The sequence below is a fragment of the Phaethon lepturus genome, unplaced genomic scaffold (genome assembly GCF_000687285.1).
Source record: "Phaethon lepturus isolate BGI_N335 unplaced genomic scaffold, ASM68728v1 scaffold5534, whole genome shotgun sequence".
NCBI classification, from domain to species: Eukaryota; Metazoa; Chordata; class Aves; order Phaethontiformes; family Phaethontidae; genus Phaethon; species Phaethon lepturus.
Window position 1 is genome coordinate 9,020 of NW_010532718.1, and position 16,982 is coordinate 26,001.

General features: G+C 39.6%; 1 protein-coding gene across 1 annotated transcript in view; it reads right to left on the reverse strand.

Moving 5' to 3' along the window:
- Window positions 1-5,419: 5,419 nt before the first annotated feature.
- ZNF704 (zinc finger protein 704) overlaps window positions 5,420-16,982 on the reverse strand; it is a 74,908-nt gene continuing 63,345 nt past the window's right edge. Inside the window, exons 6-8 of the mRNA XM_010284936.1 lie at window positions 13,156-13,260; window positions 7,529-7,623; window positions 5,420-5,804 (exon numbers count right to left, since the gene is read on the reverse strand). Of these exons, the coding sequence (XP_010283238.1) occupies window positions 5,693-5,804; window positions 7,529-7,623; window positions 13,156-13,260 (312 nt within the window). The 3' untranslated portion in view covers window positions 5,420-5,692. The remainder of the gene's footprint in view (window positions 5,805-7,528; window positions 7,624-13,155; window positions 13,261-16,982) is intronic.

Consider the following 16,982-nt stretch of genomic DNA (forward strand, 5'->3'; position numbering starts at 1 on the left):
TTTCTTCTGTCTTCCCAAGGCTGTTTTTTACAAACATTTTATTAACTTTTGTTCGTCTGACCAAACACTAATTGCTGCAGGGTATAACATACTAAGATAAGGACTCCAAAGTCAAACCTGAATTTTTTAGGAGGATTGGCAAACGGTAAACACGTTCAAATATTTTAAAATGTTCAAGTCCATCTTTACCATTGAATTACATCAAGAATTCAGATTTAATCTTGAAACCCTACCTCGTTAGTATAATATTGTGTATATGCCCAAGTAATAGGAAAGCTGAAACAGTATTTCTACTGTTAAATTAATTTCCCTCAAGGGTATATTAGAGATCTCAAACTGAGATTCAAACACGGAAGGAATAAAGTTAAGATGTGTTAAAAAAAATGCAGAACACTGGCTTGTTACTAAATTTATCCACTCCCTTAGATATCACCAACTGACTGGCCAAACGAATTCTTGCTGTGAGTATGAGCAAGCACAGGAGCAAACCATACTTTATTTTGCTTGGTGCCATCAGAAACAGGCTGATATTGGTTTTCAGGGTCTTCCCAGATTGTGCTTAAAAATGGTCCGTGTGAAGCACAAAGAATACGATTAGGGTTTTTTGTATTGAGGAATAAACTCCAAAAGTTGCAATTGGAAGACACACATCTTCTTTAATCTTGCATTTGGATAGAAGTGAGAGCATAGTCAATGCAAAATCCCTGTAGTCTAAGGGAAAAACCAGTCCAAGTGGGCACTATCAACTATAGGTGTACACTGGCTTTTTTGCAATCTTGAAGCTTTTCAAGCTCCACATAGACGCAGAAAAGGGCTGCTTACATCTAGAAGATACAGAATGCATTTAAACTCTCAGCTTGATTAATTTTTGCTCATGACTTACGTTTTAGCTATTTTGCTAAAGGTGCCATAAAACTCTCCTTAACTTATATTAGAACAAAATCTCTGCTATGATGCTTTGCAACAGCCCACAATTACCTACAAGAAAAATCCTGACAGATGCAGATGAAATCCCATACTCAGTACAGGTCTCGGTTGCAGTGCTACCACCTTACAGGAAGATGGAATGAAATGTAAATATAAGACGAAGATGAGACTTTACAAATGGTTCCTTATCAAAATATTTCTAAGAAAAGGCGCAGCACAACTTTCTCCAACAGATGACTGAAGTTTGAACCAAGAACCAACAGAAACAAGCCTCAGTGGCAACACCTTACGTCACTGCACATGGCTAGCAAGATGCTAATTTCATGTCCTGTTTCTGAGATGGTGTTTCAACATATTTACAGGCAGGAGAAGAAAGAACCGCTTTGTGTTGCCACACTTAACAGCGATTGTTCTGAATTCTCAGCAGGGCCACTCTAGCTGGTCCCAGACCAGAGCAAGAAATAGAAAACCATCCCAACTCACTGGATCAGAATGAATAAAAAAATAAAGTCAGTGACAAGGACATTGCATGGAGCTGGAATCCATTCTCACATGCGGATTCCACAAGAACTTCTGGGTAATGCTGTGCCTCCTGTCGTGCTGCCTACCTAGTCCTTATCTTCAAAAAATGAAGGGGAGAAGGAATGAAGAAAGTGATGTTAGTGATAGCGAACGGGTGCAAGGAACCTGTAGATCATTCGCTGGCTAACATACATATCAGGCTAATGACTTGGAAAAAATAATTCAACAGATAGGCATCCTGCTCAGCCTATTCACACAAGCAGGGCTTACAGGTCTAGCTTACGTGACAACAGATACCTGTTAGGTGATGACTGGTATTGGTTAAAAGTAAGTGTAAACCTGCAAATTGGAAGAGTTTTTGCTCACTTTGCATCTTGTGTATCCTGTTACACTTGTGCAAGGCACTAGAGAATCAGGCACGCTGTTTTGGGTGGAAACCATTTTATGACTAAGATGATCCGAGTTTGTAACATCCAATAGCTTCATATAGGAGCAGTTGGAGCACAGTCACATTTACAAAATTCCCATTAAAATTTCCCCACTTCTAAAATTGCCTCCTTTTCCCGATCTTTTGGGGGATGGGGTAAATGCAGAAGTGGGAAATAGCTTTGTTATAGCAAGAAAACTCCTGAAGAAAAGTATTTGGGATCTGTACAGTTCATCTCCACTCTGATACTGATGTTGGCAATTTCTGTTGCCAGCATCAATACTAATAAGTGGTTAAACTCAATAAAATAGAGCCTTCCATTTTTGTATCTCAAAGGGAAGTTCTGGCTCTTGACATAAATGAACCCACATCCAAATCCCTGTAGCACACAGAGACTGCGTGATGCATTCAGGCCAGTCTTTCTGACTTCCAGGAGGTCAGAGACAATGCCCTACCTCCCACAGAGAAACCAAAAATAGGGGAAATGGCAGGTACCGATGACAATAGATGACCAAAGCATTCAGGCTAGCTATTCCTTGGGAAAAACAAAGAAATGTGACTCTTTCGGAGAGGCCAGTGCAGAAGTGTGAGGTGAATTGGATGTTAGGAGGACAGCATTGCAGCTTAAAGCAACACTGAAGCAAGAGACTGAAAAATGGAAGAGGTTATTTCAGATTACGCTCCGTACTGCCAGCACAGGCAAGACTTTGCTGACATCTCTGTTCTTGCTGGGTGTGTCAGGAGGGCGAAGGGGATCTCAGCAGATGCTGAGTGCTCGTGTGACATGAAGTAATCCAAGTTCAAAGCACAACGCAACTGGTGAACGCTTCATGCAGGTCCAGACGGCCATGCCGTCTTGCTGTCACTGGCCATGGGTGAGACATGGTAACTCGAGGAGTGCCTGCTTTTGAACCAAAATGCCACAGCTGCAAGATGCAAAACTGATTTCATACAAACTGCTGATTAAAGGTTGTGTAAAAATACCGGTAATTTAGCTTTGCCCTGGCAGGATTTATCAAGTATCTTCTGTCCTCTGTTCTGTTAACGCCATCTTTCTTTTGATGATTTGTGGCTTTTGTGCCTATATGTAATCCGTATCAAATTTGTACCAGAGGGTGATCTGGTCTGGCAATAAAAAAAAATTCTTCCGTGCAGAGATTTATAAAGAATAACCTTATTACAATAATTCGTAAAGTGCCCTCAGGAAAGGTGCTCACAATGCCATGACATTACAGAAACAATATACAATCTGATACATTATTCTCAAAAAAATCCTCCAAAGCAAAAAGGGAAAATATAAAATGTGGGGAACAACAAATATATTGGCAAATAGTGTCAGTCTAACAATAGTCAAACTAATTATGGAATGCTTCATAGTTAATCTTGGAGTGCTTGTAAAAATATGAGGGAAAATTGGCAGGAATATCTCAGAAAGACCCAAATTTTCTAAGTTCTACCAAAGTAAATACACCAACAGCAAGCTCAGTGTTTTAAGATTAAATGACTATGAATTACTACAAGGTATTTTACTAAGGAAATTGAAAAAAATACAACATCCAAAGAAAACCCATGACCCACATTTCACTAAGAGGAAAGACAATAAAACAGTGGCTATGTATATCCACTGACCTTTAGTGTCTTGTTTTATATTTATAAAGAAAACAATCTTTCTCCTCCCTGTTGATCTCAGATTTTATATATATATAAAAAACTATATAGTATATAGTTTTATATATATATAAAATACTCATACACACATATGTGTATATATTTCAGGGTCTTACTTGATTTCAATTTCTATTTTCCTTTTTTTTTTAAATGACTTAAGAGAACACAACTGGGCAAAAAATCAAGTAATTGCGTGCAAGCAAGCATATCTTGCCACTTGTGCATGTAAATTACACAACTTGTAAACAACTGCAGAAATAGCATGCTCAAATTAGGCATCTGATTGCCCAATTAACTGGTTCAAAGAAAATCAGATGATAACCTTCGGTAGCTCCTATTATAAATTTTACTTCTCAGTACTACTTTACTGAATTCATAGTGCATATTCTAAACAACTGCATTGTTATTTTGTGCTTTTACGTTGGCATAAGCAGCGATGCACATTTAATAAAGCTATCAAGTGAACTTTGGACCAGATTTCAGAAAGCTGTTTAGAGATCCCTTACTTCAGTGAAGGTGAGCCAGCTTAGACAACTAAAAAAGAAAAAAAAAAAAATCTGTTCTAATTTCAAATATTATGAAAAAAAAATCCAGGAATTTGTGGGCCTCCATGCCTCTATTAATAGGCAAAGTTTGGCTTCTGTGTTTTTGATTTTTTTAAGGTGTCTTGTTTCATTTAACAGGCAAGTACAGTTTCGCTGTGTACATTCATATCATATATTCATGTAAATCCTTACATTATTTTTGCATTGAAATAATTAATTAGTGGTAATTCAATACAAGTTGAGACAGAACACCAGCTTGCTGCATTCTGGTGTATACTTTCTAATGGACAGAGAAATTAAGTACCCAAATCTATCCAAGTACTGCAAGTACAGAAACTTGTTAATTCATATATCAAAATGAGTTAAGAAATGGACTTTTACCATAAATACGTTGCTCCTTTGCTGTTGTACTTCTTTTTCTGAGATGATGTTGTGGAAAGGGGGTATTTTCTTTACCAATTTTTTGTGAGAAATAAATCTTAGCAACTTTAATGGGGGGTGGGGAAAGCTGAGAAAACCATTATCTTAACAACAATCTCTCAAATAAGAGAAAAGAAAGCAAGAGCAGAACTGCTGGGCTGGATCGTGTCCCTGAATAGGTATTACATGTAATCCCAGTGGCTGCATTTACCAGTTCTTTATAGGCCTCCTGCAGCAACAGACATGTGGTCCAACTCTTTGTCCTCCCTTGGAAACAGGAGTGTGGTAAGAAAAGCTACTGGACCGCCATTATATTCTTATGGGTTTCAATCAAGCATCACTGGATTTCTTCCCTCAACTTCTTGTGGTGACAGTATCTGCTGGTGACTTTCCATTGCTGCTTTTCTTCCTCTAGAGGATCAAAATCCAATTTGGTACTTAAATTACTTTGTTCCACTCCACTGGTCTGTGCCTGGTTTAAAAATCTTCCAGGAGCACTGCTTGTCCTTCTTGCAAATTCAAACTTTGCTTTTCTCCTATAAACAAACAAACAAAAATCCCAACTCCTCCCCACATCCCCCTTCCAAAAATATGATATATAATATTGATCATCTGTATCAGGAGAACTATTTAGCAGTCTCCAGTCTTAGTACAGCTTTTGTTGAGTAAACTGTAGCTTATACAACTCAGAAGTGTTTATTAGAAAGCTTTCAAAAACAGATCTTCATTTCAGGAAAAGAAAAATTGTTCAGTTTAGCAATACAGATGTTCACAGCACAGAGACTGAAATGGTTAAAAATGATCCTAAGGAGCAAGTAGCTCACAGAGTCAGCAAAAAAATTAACTTTTTCCTTTCTTTTACAGAAAAACACTAATAGCTGCTCTGGTGTCCACACTCAGTAAGACAGAATTTTGTTGTATGCTCTTGGTTTTGCTGTTTGTTTTTTTTTTTTTTTCTCTATTGCTCCACACAGGTTTTGATTAGTGCTTCTCCTTGGCTACAAGTGCTTCACTTTGAAATACAAAGCTCTTAAAAAAAAAAAAAACACCCCAAAAAACCAACAAAAAAACCCCCAACACCACATCACTGCAGGGAAAATGGGAAGTGATACAGTGCAGCTGCAGCAACCTGGTTCTGCTGTTGTCCTCCCCCATCCCCAAATCCTGTGCATAATTTCAATCTTTAGTCGATGAACCTTTGGCAGGCCTTCTTCCATCGGCAGGCAGTACACCACATATCTCTGTTCTCCATCCCATAGACTTTCCGACACTTTTTCCCCTCCCCTCTAGGCTTCCTGTCAGAGAGAAAGGGAAGCTTGTTAACGTGATGCTTTTGTAGCTTTGCTTTATCATCCTAAGGTCAGGACAACGATCTCAATGGAGTTTTCGAGTCAACCGCGAGCTGACAAAGCAGACAGACATACAGCTGTGACTCCACAGCTCCGAGGGACCAGTCCTTCCCCTCGCCCACCTTCTACGGCTTCTGCAGCAGCTGCTGAGCCTGCTCCTCTGCTCCAGGGCTGATCCCAGGAACATACAGCCCGGACTTTAGCCAGCGACTAAGCCCGGTCTACATAAATGGTACTTTGGCCATGTGACGTGCCAAGCCATAATGGATAGTCAGAGCTATTCTACAACACTGTCCAGGTCATGTCAGGCAGAAGTCCTCTTTGCTTTAGAGCTGCGGTACAAATATTTTGCATAGCTCTGAGCAGCAGACATTGACTACCAGTGGGTAGCAGCTACACAAAAGAGGGGAAAAGCTACCAGCTCCTAAGCTTGCCAGTCCCTCCTGCATCGTTTGCTCTGAGCTCACTGACTGAAATACAACAAAGTGACTGAAAACAAGTTTTAACCCATGCCCTCATTTGAAGCACATTCACGTTGTGCTCCTTCTCTGTCATATGCAAAGTCAGCATGGCAGGCAGTATCTGCTTTTAAAGCTATAATGATTGTCATGTTTTCCATCTTATAACCACACTCAAAAGTTCACAAATTTAGAAAATTATCAAAGTAACTGTTAAAATGGAACTTTTTTTATTCACAACATAGCAAGCCAGCAAACCTGAGGAGCAATGCTACTACAAGTAACCGCTTGCTACAGCAGTGTCATCTGTCAGATAACAGTACAGAGTTGTTTAATACCTGTATTATGTACAGCATGGCACACATGGGAAATGCCTGGCGACTCCTCTCTTGCACACCTATACATTTTTTGATTACTGAACATTCATTAATGGGCACAATCCATGAATTTGGAAGATCCTAAGTTTGGTTTTGTAGCATATGCAATGATCTGAGAGTTATGAAGAAAATGAAAAGCATGAAATCTTCCTTTTGTCTCATTTTAGTGTACAGTCACCTTTAGGACTGCGAGAAATAAGTTTCTTTACTGTAAGATATTGAACGTTACAGTTTGACTTTTTAACATAACTTTTTGAACACTTTTAAAGCAGACTCCGGTCAAACATCAGTTAGCTTTAATGGAAGTGGATGTTGCTTATGCATAGGAAGACACGGTATAAAAAAACCTTTGCTTTGATCTAATTTTTTGTAAGATATGCCTTTTTATAATTCAGCTGAAGCCAAATACCATACTGACTGGATGGTGATGAACACACAAGATAGCCCAGCCTTTCAGGGAGAAAAGCAAAGCCACGTAATGCAGTTCAGGATACTTAGGGCTGGAGCAGTGAATCTGGGCAGCGTTGCTTTATGGGGCAATTTAGATCTGCATCTGAACTCCAGACATGCCTGGCAGAAGGCCTACAGTTTTGCTTCACAGTCTGCCTTTTTTTCCATTTTGCACCAACTCACTGTTCCCCCAAACTTTACCTTTGATAGTAAAATAGGTCCAGAACGGTTACTTTAAAGTGTTCTAGTAGGAAACTGCCTGACAACTGCAATCACTGTTGGTGGTATGGTTTTTCTGTTTCTTTGGGCACTGACATCTTATTTACAAAATCCCCTCCAGGTTCTGAGGCTGCTGGTCTGTCAGCAGGAGCTAATGGTCCCATACCTCAAGCCAAATGCTACTCTAGGCGGTGATGAAAGAACTGTGTGGGACTGTTTCTGCTCTCCACTCCCTGCAGGACGATTATGAGTTGGTGAAACCTGTCAATACAGACAAAAAAGCTGCTTATGAAGAACATACACATATGCATGCTGTATAAACGCTCTTTCCAGAAAATGCAATTCATGATGCACGGTGGCAAAGTTACCCAGGAAAGGTTATTATATAACATACAACATAAGTAATTTGTAAGTCTATTTAGAAAGATGTCCATTTAGCACTGGGTACATTATATGAGCTCCATTACATTTCCCTGTACTTCCAGTCATCTAAACACAGCAAACCAGAATAGATCAGCATCATTTCAGGTGTCAGGAAACAGAAAATGCATTCATTCTTATTGAAGAACTCTGAATAGCTCTTATGAAAACTTTCTCCAATTTAAGCAGAGAAAATAACTGGAAAAATAAACTCCGGCCTGTGCTGAGATCAATACTAATAACCCCCTATGAAATAAAGGGATTTCACATGTTGCTTCCATATGTGACTTGGCACTCTTTGCGGAGAGAAGCCTTGGGGAAGGGGGTTTGCTGCAGGGCAGTTACTATGCAGCCCTCAAGGTCTTAATGGCATTGCCAGGCAGCCCTTCTGATCAAGGCTGCTAACAAGACGTACTGGATTATTTCCTTTATTCCGCACTGTAAACATTCTCAGCAGGTGTCCTCCTCTGTGAATGTTCCTGAGTGAAGGGTATAGTTTGGTCTTCCGAGACTTTCCTAGTAAGTCTCCTACATGAGCCTGGGGGTTGGCAACATCAGAATCATAGAATCATAGAGTAGTTTGGGTTGGAAGGGACCTTTAAAGGTCATCTAGTCCAACCCCCCTGCAGTAAACAGGGACATCTTCAACTAGATCAGGTTGCTCAGAGCCCCGTGATTATTTGAGTAATCACATGGCATAATGCTTGGCCTTAAATAATTCCTAAATTATTTACTGCTAGTGTCTTATTTTGCTCCTGGGTGAAGGCTACAATCACTTTACATCTGAAAAAAACAAAACCAAAAAATTACAAACATATTTTTTGTTATGTACAGAATGTCGCAAGCTTCATTTGGGCATTTGGTGCACAGAGTCACTGCCTCCTGCAGCCAGGAACTATGGATATTGTCATAGTTCCCTGCATTGCTATGACTTTTCACTCCTGCCCTTTGAAGTCTCGTAATATCTGGAAGAATGGGAACTGACTTGACTTGAAGAGAGTTACTGAATGTGCTTTGATTTTTGATATGAAATCTATTTTATAGCTACTCCACAGTAGCAAAAAACTAATACTTGTAATGGAGTGCAACCACTCTTTCAACTTTTACTCTTGGCTGGTAACTACGGAAATTTCTGATTTATCTGCATGTGCAGCTCACACTCTTAAGTTTAGACCATTACTGACATATGAAATGTATCTCCAAAACTTGAAAGAAATTTCCTCTTTCTCTGTTTTGTCATGTTTTATATAAATCTAGAGACCACACTAGCTCCTTCTGTCCTATCACTCCACAAAATTGAGGGCAGCTTGTTATCTATTACTTTTTTCCCTCTCTTTTATCAACAACTTCTCTTGTTTTACCTAAGAATGATTGAAACACTGAAGATAAAATGCAAAGCAGTAACATTTTCCTAGTCTTTGGCATTTACCACACACTGCACAGTTTTCCAGTCATTACCAGCAACCAGAGATCTCCAGTCAATTCTGCTAGGGTTCTTAAACATTTTAAAAACCGGAAAATTTTTGTATCTACTGCTACTAATTGACACTCAACATATTCCTTGGTTATCACTGAACAGAAAAGTACTTCAATGGCTTCCTATGTTAGAAGCAATTATCCTGATTGCTTCCAAACACAGAACAGGCTTGAGCAGTAATTGCAGTGTGCAGACTGTGTCTCCCCTCACATTGTCCAGAGAGGGTCTCTGCATGATGATTTCCATGGACTGGCATACCAAGGCAGCTAAACTGCACTGAAGTTGGGCTTTAGTGTATTTTGATACGCTTTGCAACAGGTCTAAACAATACCAGTTAGCTGTAACTCCTTTGTAGGTGACATTAAAAGCATATGAAGAGGAGGGCCTGAGAAGGCAATCCTTGCCCTTGGAGGCTTTGTGTGTTTGAAGTGTTGTCTAACACGTAGAAGTAATGTGAAACGATAGTGTTTGTTTGAAGTGAGGACTTGGAATTGCAGTTAAATCTCCTGGGGAACACTGTGGTTACAGAGATTTGTGATCTGTAAACATCAGATTATCAAACTTAAAGGTCTTCTCTCTTGTTCAACCTTTTTGGGTCTTACAAGCAGGCACCTAAAAATCAGTATCACACAGTGGGCATCATGCTGGCATTCAAGAAGACTTTTATCCTATGTTACACAGAATTGGAAGCATATGGTCATTATGTTAAGTCTTCCAGAACCAAGAGATACAGACTCCACCGTTGCTCATCCCACTCACATCATTTAATTCATCCTCCTCACACATTCCCATGCTGTGCCTTGTTTTTTCTCCTAGTTCAGTCTCAAGTAGTAGAGCAAACATGAACTTGTCAATTCTGCTTCATGGAGAGAATTGCACCTGGCAATGACTCACAGCTATACCAACACTCAACCTTCTCTTGCACCTGCAAAGTTATCTTGCGAAAATGGTAAGAAAATGTGTATTCTCCATCTGCCTTTGGAATCTAACTTATGCACAATTCAGACCACAAAGTATAAGGACTTTGGAGGTTCCTCTAATCCTCCGCCTTTATGACTGCAAGACTTCTAGATAAATGCCTACAGTTAGATGCTGTGAATACCTCTGAGCCTAAAGCAGCCACCTACTGAACCTCAACTGACCCAGCTGTATGTATGGGTTATTTTGAGGCCCTTGGGAACTTGCTGATAAGTACACTCACAAAGGCCTTTTGGTGCTGCTCTGCTGAAGACTGCCTGAACGCGAGGACTTAATGCAAGTCATGATGTCTGTCTGGACACCCCAGTTCCCAGGAGAGCAAGCAGGGAGTGCTCAGTGTCATCAAAATTCAATGCCCACAGGAATGAATGGGGAAACACCTAAGGTAGATGTCAAAAAACCCACAAATGAAGACTATTTTGAAATGTCATCTCTCTTGTGGACTTAACTGCTGACATACAGGCCTAGAAAGGAGACTGTTCAAAACCAGGATTCAACAGTCCTCTGATGGGTCAAGGACAGAATGGCCACATTCCAATGTCACTAGTAATGTGAAGAAATGTGTAGAACTACACACTTCTGCAAATCTGTACCTAATTCTTTACTGCTCTGTGGTTTGTCAAGGCAAAAAAAGTATCTCAAAGCCATTTTAGAAAACTGCTTGAATAAATATTAAGGGTCAGGCAAAAAGAAATGGTTTACACTTACTCTCTGAAGTTCCCTTGGGTGCTACAGATACGCATCTAATCTCAAGGGACCATGTACGTATACAATTGCATGAGTTTATAGTATGCTGGCTCTGTCACATAGTTTGGGCTTAAATAAACATCATAAGAGAAGGAGAAAGTCCCCTATACCAGAGCTTTCCTAAAGTAGTTACACTCAGTGTAAGGGTGGGAATTGACAAAGCCCTGTTTTTACAAGGCAGTATCTAATTTACTTTGAAACAGGAGAAATGCAACTTTCATTCAATATACATTTTTTTCACATCACTTTGCATTTGCACCCTCACTTACTGCACATAATCTTCCACTGCAGGCAAGCCTTTGTAATTCATAAATGATCTCACTGATGACAGAAGAGTCAAATAGATGTGCAAACCTAGAAGCCCCCCCTTTTTTTTTTTTTTTTTTGCTAAACAGCCTTATAAATGTTGTTAGACAGAGATATAAAGGCAATTCATATGGTTCCTCGAGCAGTTTATAATTCTGCCATCATCACTGCTTCCCCAGGTTTTTCTGTTGGGATTATTTTTAAATGGTACTGAAATCATTGGCATCCCCACACAATTCTCAGAAACTGATTTGGCATTTCTTAAATTCTTTCGATGACTCTCAACCCTACAGCCACAGATCAACGTTGTTACTCAAACAAGTAAACTCAACGCATACGTGTCTAATCCCGTCCTCTTAAGTGTCTGACTTACAATGTGGCTAATTGCATTTTTATATTCCCAACACTCCTGGCACCAATTTCTGCTACTCCACGAAAGGAGCCAGTTTTATAATTACTCCATATCAACCCCATTGTTGGGAAATCAAATTCTCAAGGAACTTTATGGATAGCATGCTCTGTCAAGACACTCTTTTTCAAATTGCTGCCAGCATGATGTCTTTCACTGTTAGTTGTTCCTTGATGGAATTTAATAAATATTCATTGGCAGAGTGCAGTATAATTGATTCAGCCACTTTCATTTTTTATCAGCCCTGCAGGATGCCACAGCCTCTGCAGAAAATCTCCAAGATTTGCCAAAGGTTGACAGTAAGAAGCTTTGGAGATTCACTTGATGAAGAGAAGGGAAAAAAAATAGTCTCTCTTATTGCCAAGTCTAATATTCACTGTGAGGATCAAAAAAGCTATATGATTCTTTAGATGAGCAATGTGCCTTATATAACACACTTTAAAAATTCTTAAATTCATAAAGTGTAATATTAAATTAAATGTTATGCTATCAAAAAGGTTTATGATTAGAGAATATCAATTTATACTGAAAAATGCTTTCCAATAAAAATCAGGATACATTACATTAATAATTATTTCTATTTATTATATATACAGAAGATTTTCCACTGCTCATAAACAGTGTTTCACATTTGTTTTTAGCGCTCACCATGCCAGGCACTAGAAGTCTTCATAAAGGTTTTTAACTCCCTCTGCAGTATCCACACCTATATTGCGTTACATTTAGGACTACTGGAAGTCTATGTTTAAGCAAACATCCCACTTCTGCAGTCCTGTTCATGAAATTAGGCCTTGTACACTAGCTTTTTTGAAGAAAGGGTCAGAGCTGACTTTACATCTAATATATACATCTAATACATCTTCATAAAAACGTGTCAAACTGCAATATGCATTAATATCAAAATGCAATATGTATTGAACATATTTTCTGTATAAAAGTACAGAATTTTCTGATATCAATAGGGACTACATATATGTAGTGTACTAGAATCAGACTTTGCATTTCATCATCATCAGAGTTCATGTAGGTAATAGCCCTACTGCTTGAATGCAATTAGCCTGTTAGCATAACCATCACCTCACTGATTTTCCATCTAGGTTCCTAAGAAATCTCTCAGTGGCAAAAAAAAAAAAAAAAAAAGCATATAGTGCCAGGTTCTGCACCTACCAGAATGTTCTTTTGTAAGCATATAGTTTAAAAAACATATATTATACATCCAATTCTCTGCTTGTAGACACTGATGCAAAAAAAAAAGTAACTGTACTTAATTAAAGAGACTGGCAAAAGTGTTAAAATCAGCCATGCTGGCAAACTGAGGCATATATTTAATTTGTTTCTTTTCAGTACCTGTTATGTCAAATCTACTTCTACTGTAAGACACTGTGAAACAAACAGGAAGATCTATAAAGTTATTACTTTTTCTTTCTTCCACTTTTTTTTGCTGTTGTTTACTTACTGGAATGCCGGTGAAAGTAACTGGAGGCGACTGCCAAGAGATGCTAAAGCTACTGCCATTGGGAGTGAATTTTGCTGACCCTGGAATGTTCACCGGAGGAGTGGCCTATGTGAAAAGAAAATATTATTCCAGTAAGAAGAACCATTCCTCTTCCAAAGCATTTCAAAGGATCTTTCACTCCTTGAAACTGTAAATGTAAGAGAGACTTTCCGAAGTGGAAAAAACCTGCATCATGACAAGCATTTTACCCTTATGGGAGGCATAATCATGGATAAGCCAGTAACAAAGGGACATATTTATATAGCACTGTTCTTAAAGCCTTGTTTAGAGAAAGATGATAGCTCTCACAAGAATCCATGCAAGACCCTTAAAAGCTAATCTGATAAAAAACCCACACAAAATCAAACATCATATACTAGTAACTTTTAAAATCATGCCAGCTAGCAGCAAAAAAATACTACAAATTGTATTTGTATTAAGTAGTATTAAAACTGATGGCAGCTGATTTAAACAGCTGAAGACCTGGTGAGGCTTCTTGGAGGTGAGGCTCCTTGGACAACAAGGTGAATGATCAACAGTAAGGATTGATTTCTCATTTATCAGATAGACATTGTTACAATCATCCCAATTAAAACAGTCTTTCCTATGAAAAGCAAGGAGCTGAGAATCATCCTTAGGATTCAAAAAAACAGCTCTTAGAAGACTAGGCTAAAGCAAATACTTGAAGGACCCCTGGGTCCTTCAAACTCTTATGTTCTTCCCATCTGGGCTGTAATACCCAGCTGCCCTGGGGTGTAACACCTGATAATGTGAACTCAGACTGTTGAGCATCTTTCATCTTGTGCCTTCCCTCTGGTTTTCTCACTGGGCTCTGAGCCCTCAGGAATTCTCCCCTGCCCCTTTTTGAATCCCATTTAATTTACAGAGTCAGGAAATTCACACCTTTGCAGTTACCCTGCCTAGCAGAAGCGCAAACAGCCACCATGAACACCCTTTGCCTCTTGAATTTCAAGCTTTCACCACAAAAAAAAGCTTTCACCACAAGCTTTCCCCTTAGTTTAAACTTATAAAGAACCTGCTAGTAAAAATGAGCTTTTACTTCTGTCTTTCAGTTGCCTGCGCCTGACAATAACGCAATACACTTATTTAAGCAGTGTTTGTGTTTGAGGCTGCTGAAGTTGTGTCACCGCTTCAGGGAAGAGAGCGCTTCCCTGAGCCGCCAGGCAGAAAGGGGTGATGACAAACTACAACCTGATAGTCCCCATTAAAGATAATCTCCAGAGAAAAGAAGTGCCAAAGCAGTCCCCTGGAGTCTCTCCACAGAAAAGAAACTGAGACCACCGGATGCCTCCATCTATGGCAGCGATGCTCTGCGGGCTGCTGAGCCTGCTGACAGCTCCAAACAATCCACACAGACACGCAGAGCAAACGTCCACTGAGCTCCATGAAATATAAAAACCTTGCTGGAAGGCATCAAGAAAAATTTGGCAACTCCAGATGGTACCAGTAGTGCTTCATCATAACCCTGTTCAAATGGGAAGGAGTGAATGACCACGGCACTCCTGCCAGAGAGAGCTGGAGGCAGCTGGGCGGGCAGCGAGGCGGCACTGTCTCTGCTCAGCATCCCACCAGCACATCAGCTCAAAGCTGGGGTCAGCACAGCGACTTCCTCAGGTATTCGAGTAAGACCTGCAAGGGAAATCCTAGATGTTGAAAGAGCCTGCCTGTAGTTCCTCTGTAGTTAAATTTAACAGATACAGGCACTAGTTTCATAATGAAATGTGAAATATGAGAAGTTTAAAATTGCTGTAATTTGCAGTTGCTTAAAATACTATGGTGCTCAATTCTTTTTTCTCAGTGCCTAAATATCTACTTCAGACATGATCAGATTTAGAGTCAATCACCTTGTTAATTTGTTCCCAGATGTGCATCTTTGCTCATCAAGCACAGTCAACTTTTTCAGGCTAACATTTTAGACCATCTCTTCCATAAGGGAAGCAACCATAACATTACAACGGACTGAGGAGCTTCTATACCTCCATCTCACTTTGCTTCAAGACCTCCATCTAATTTCCAATCAAAATATATTCATGGCTAATTTATAATTATTTATTTGTGCCAACATTGCCCTTACATCTGAAATAGCATGTGCACGTCCTCTTCCCCTCTCATGTTTGTCCTCTCACTTTCTTCCCAGGAAGCAATCCCATCCTCTCCTCACCCCTGCTTTGCCCAAGCTGTCAGTCTCTGGGCTGGAGAGGCCCTCGGTGTCCTCCCTGCCCTACCTCTTCACTCCGATCACCTTCTTTCTATCTCTTCTAACTGCAGCCCAGCATCCTTGAACTCGGTTGACCAGAACTCGACTCAGGATTTCAGCTGATGTTATCCAGGGGTCTTGTACAACGGCATTAAAAATCCCTGTCTCTCCCAGATATCTCTTACCCAAGAAAGCTGACAACCTTTTTTTTCTTCACAGCTCTATTGTTGTTGGCTCACAGTCATTCTGTGCTTGATTAATGAACATAGCTTTCCTCCTCATGTAATTTGCTAACTACCCTAGTTTATAGCAGAAAAATATCATTAGTTCCTAAGGTGCAGGACTTTGCATGTTCTACCATTAAATTGCATCCAAAACCTATTATTCTTAAGATCACCCAGTCATGTAAGCATGATATACAAATTATTGTACTGCTGATGTCCCCGGAGTTCGTTGTCAGCAATGCTTATTATAGTATTTGTCTAGTACCAAAATGATTTAATGAAAATGAGATCAGGCACAAATAGAGCTTTTCGTTCAGCTCCACTAATAATGTTCAATAGCCTTTTCAAAAGAACTCACTGCTGTTCTCCCTGACTCCCCAGCTCTCTCTCCTACACTAAATTTAATCTCTAGCCTAACAAATACTGCCTATATGCTTTAAGATTAAATGCTCTCCTTGAATCCAGAGGGTTTTTTTCTTCTGTACTGCTTCTCTGTTGTTTACAAAGCTACCTAATTCAAGGAAGACATTAGACTGTTCTAGTATAATCTTTCTTTGAGGTTCCTCCATTGCAGTCACCTCATTTGCTGTACTTTCCACAATTTCTTCAATTATTCTTCTAAATCTTTCCTCATCCATAGGACTGGGTCAGAGAAGAGAGTCAGGATTTGCCTGATCACTTCCCCTTTACACCCTTCTTACTACAGCTATTACATTTGCCATTTTCCAGCCATACGGGAAATGGCAATTAACAGATCTGTTTAGGATTCCTGCAACTCAGCTTTGGGTTGCTTTTTTTTCTCTTTTTTAACAGGAATTCTGGGATGAACATTAGTCAGCCTCCCTCATCTGAGTTCCTTGAGCTGTGAATTTTGCCTCTTCCCCTCTACTCCCAATGAAGTAATTTCCACTTTCATGCTCTCATTCAATATGAGAGATTGTCTTCATCACTTTATTCCCATTCAATACTTTGTTTTAGTTTTGATGCAGATAATATTTTTACCAGAAGTAAAAGAAGTTTTAAAATTCTGTATATGCAAAGCAAGCAAACTGCAGGAAACATGGTGGTATTAAAGATGCTGTCTTCATCTTCTCTTCTATTCCCTTTTACATAACAGATTAGTCACAAGAATGCTTAAATGCTACAAGTGAAAGCTGGGCACAATTCTTCCTCTTGCTACTGAGAGCTAAATCTCCACCTTGCCTCCTGGAGACTGCTCTTCTGGCGGGGCTAGAGGGACCCCAGCACAGCTTGCCAGTGACCTGCTCTGCAGAAGCTGACTCCTTGGCAAGGATAACATGAACATGAGCTGGAGCAGAGAACCCATCTCCTGCTTCCAACAGGAA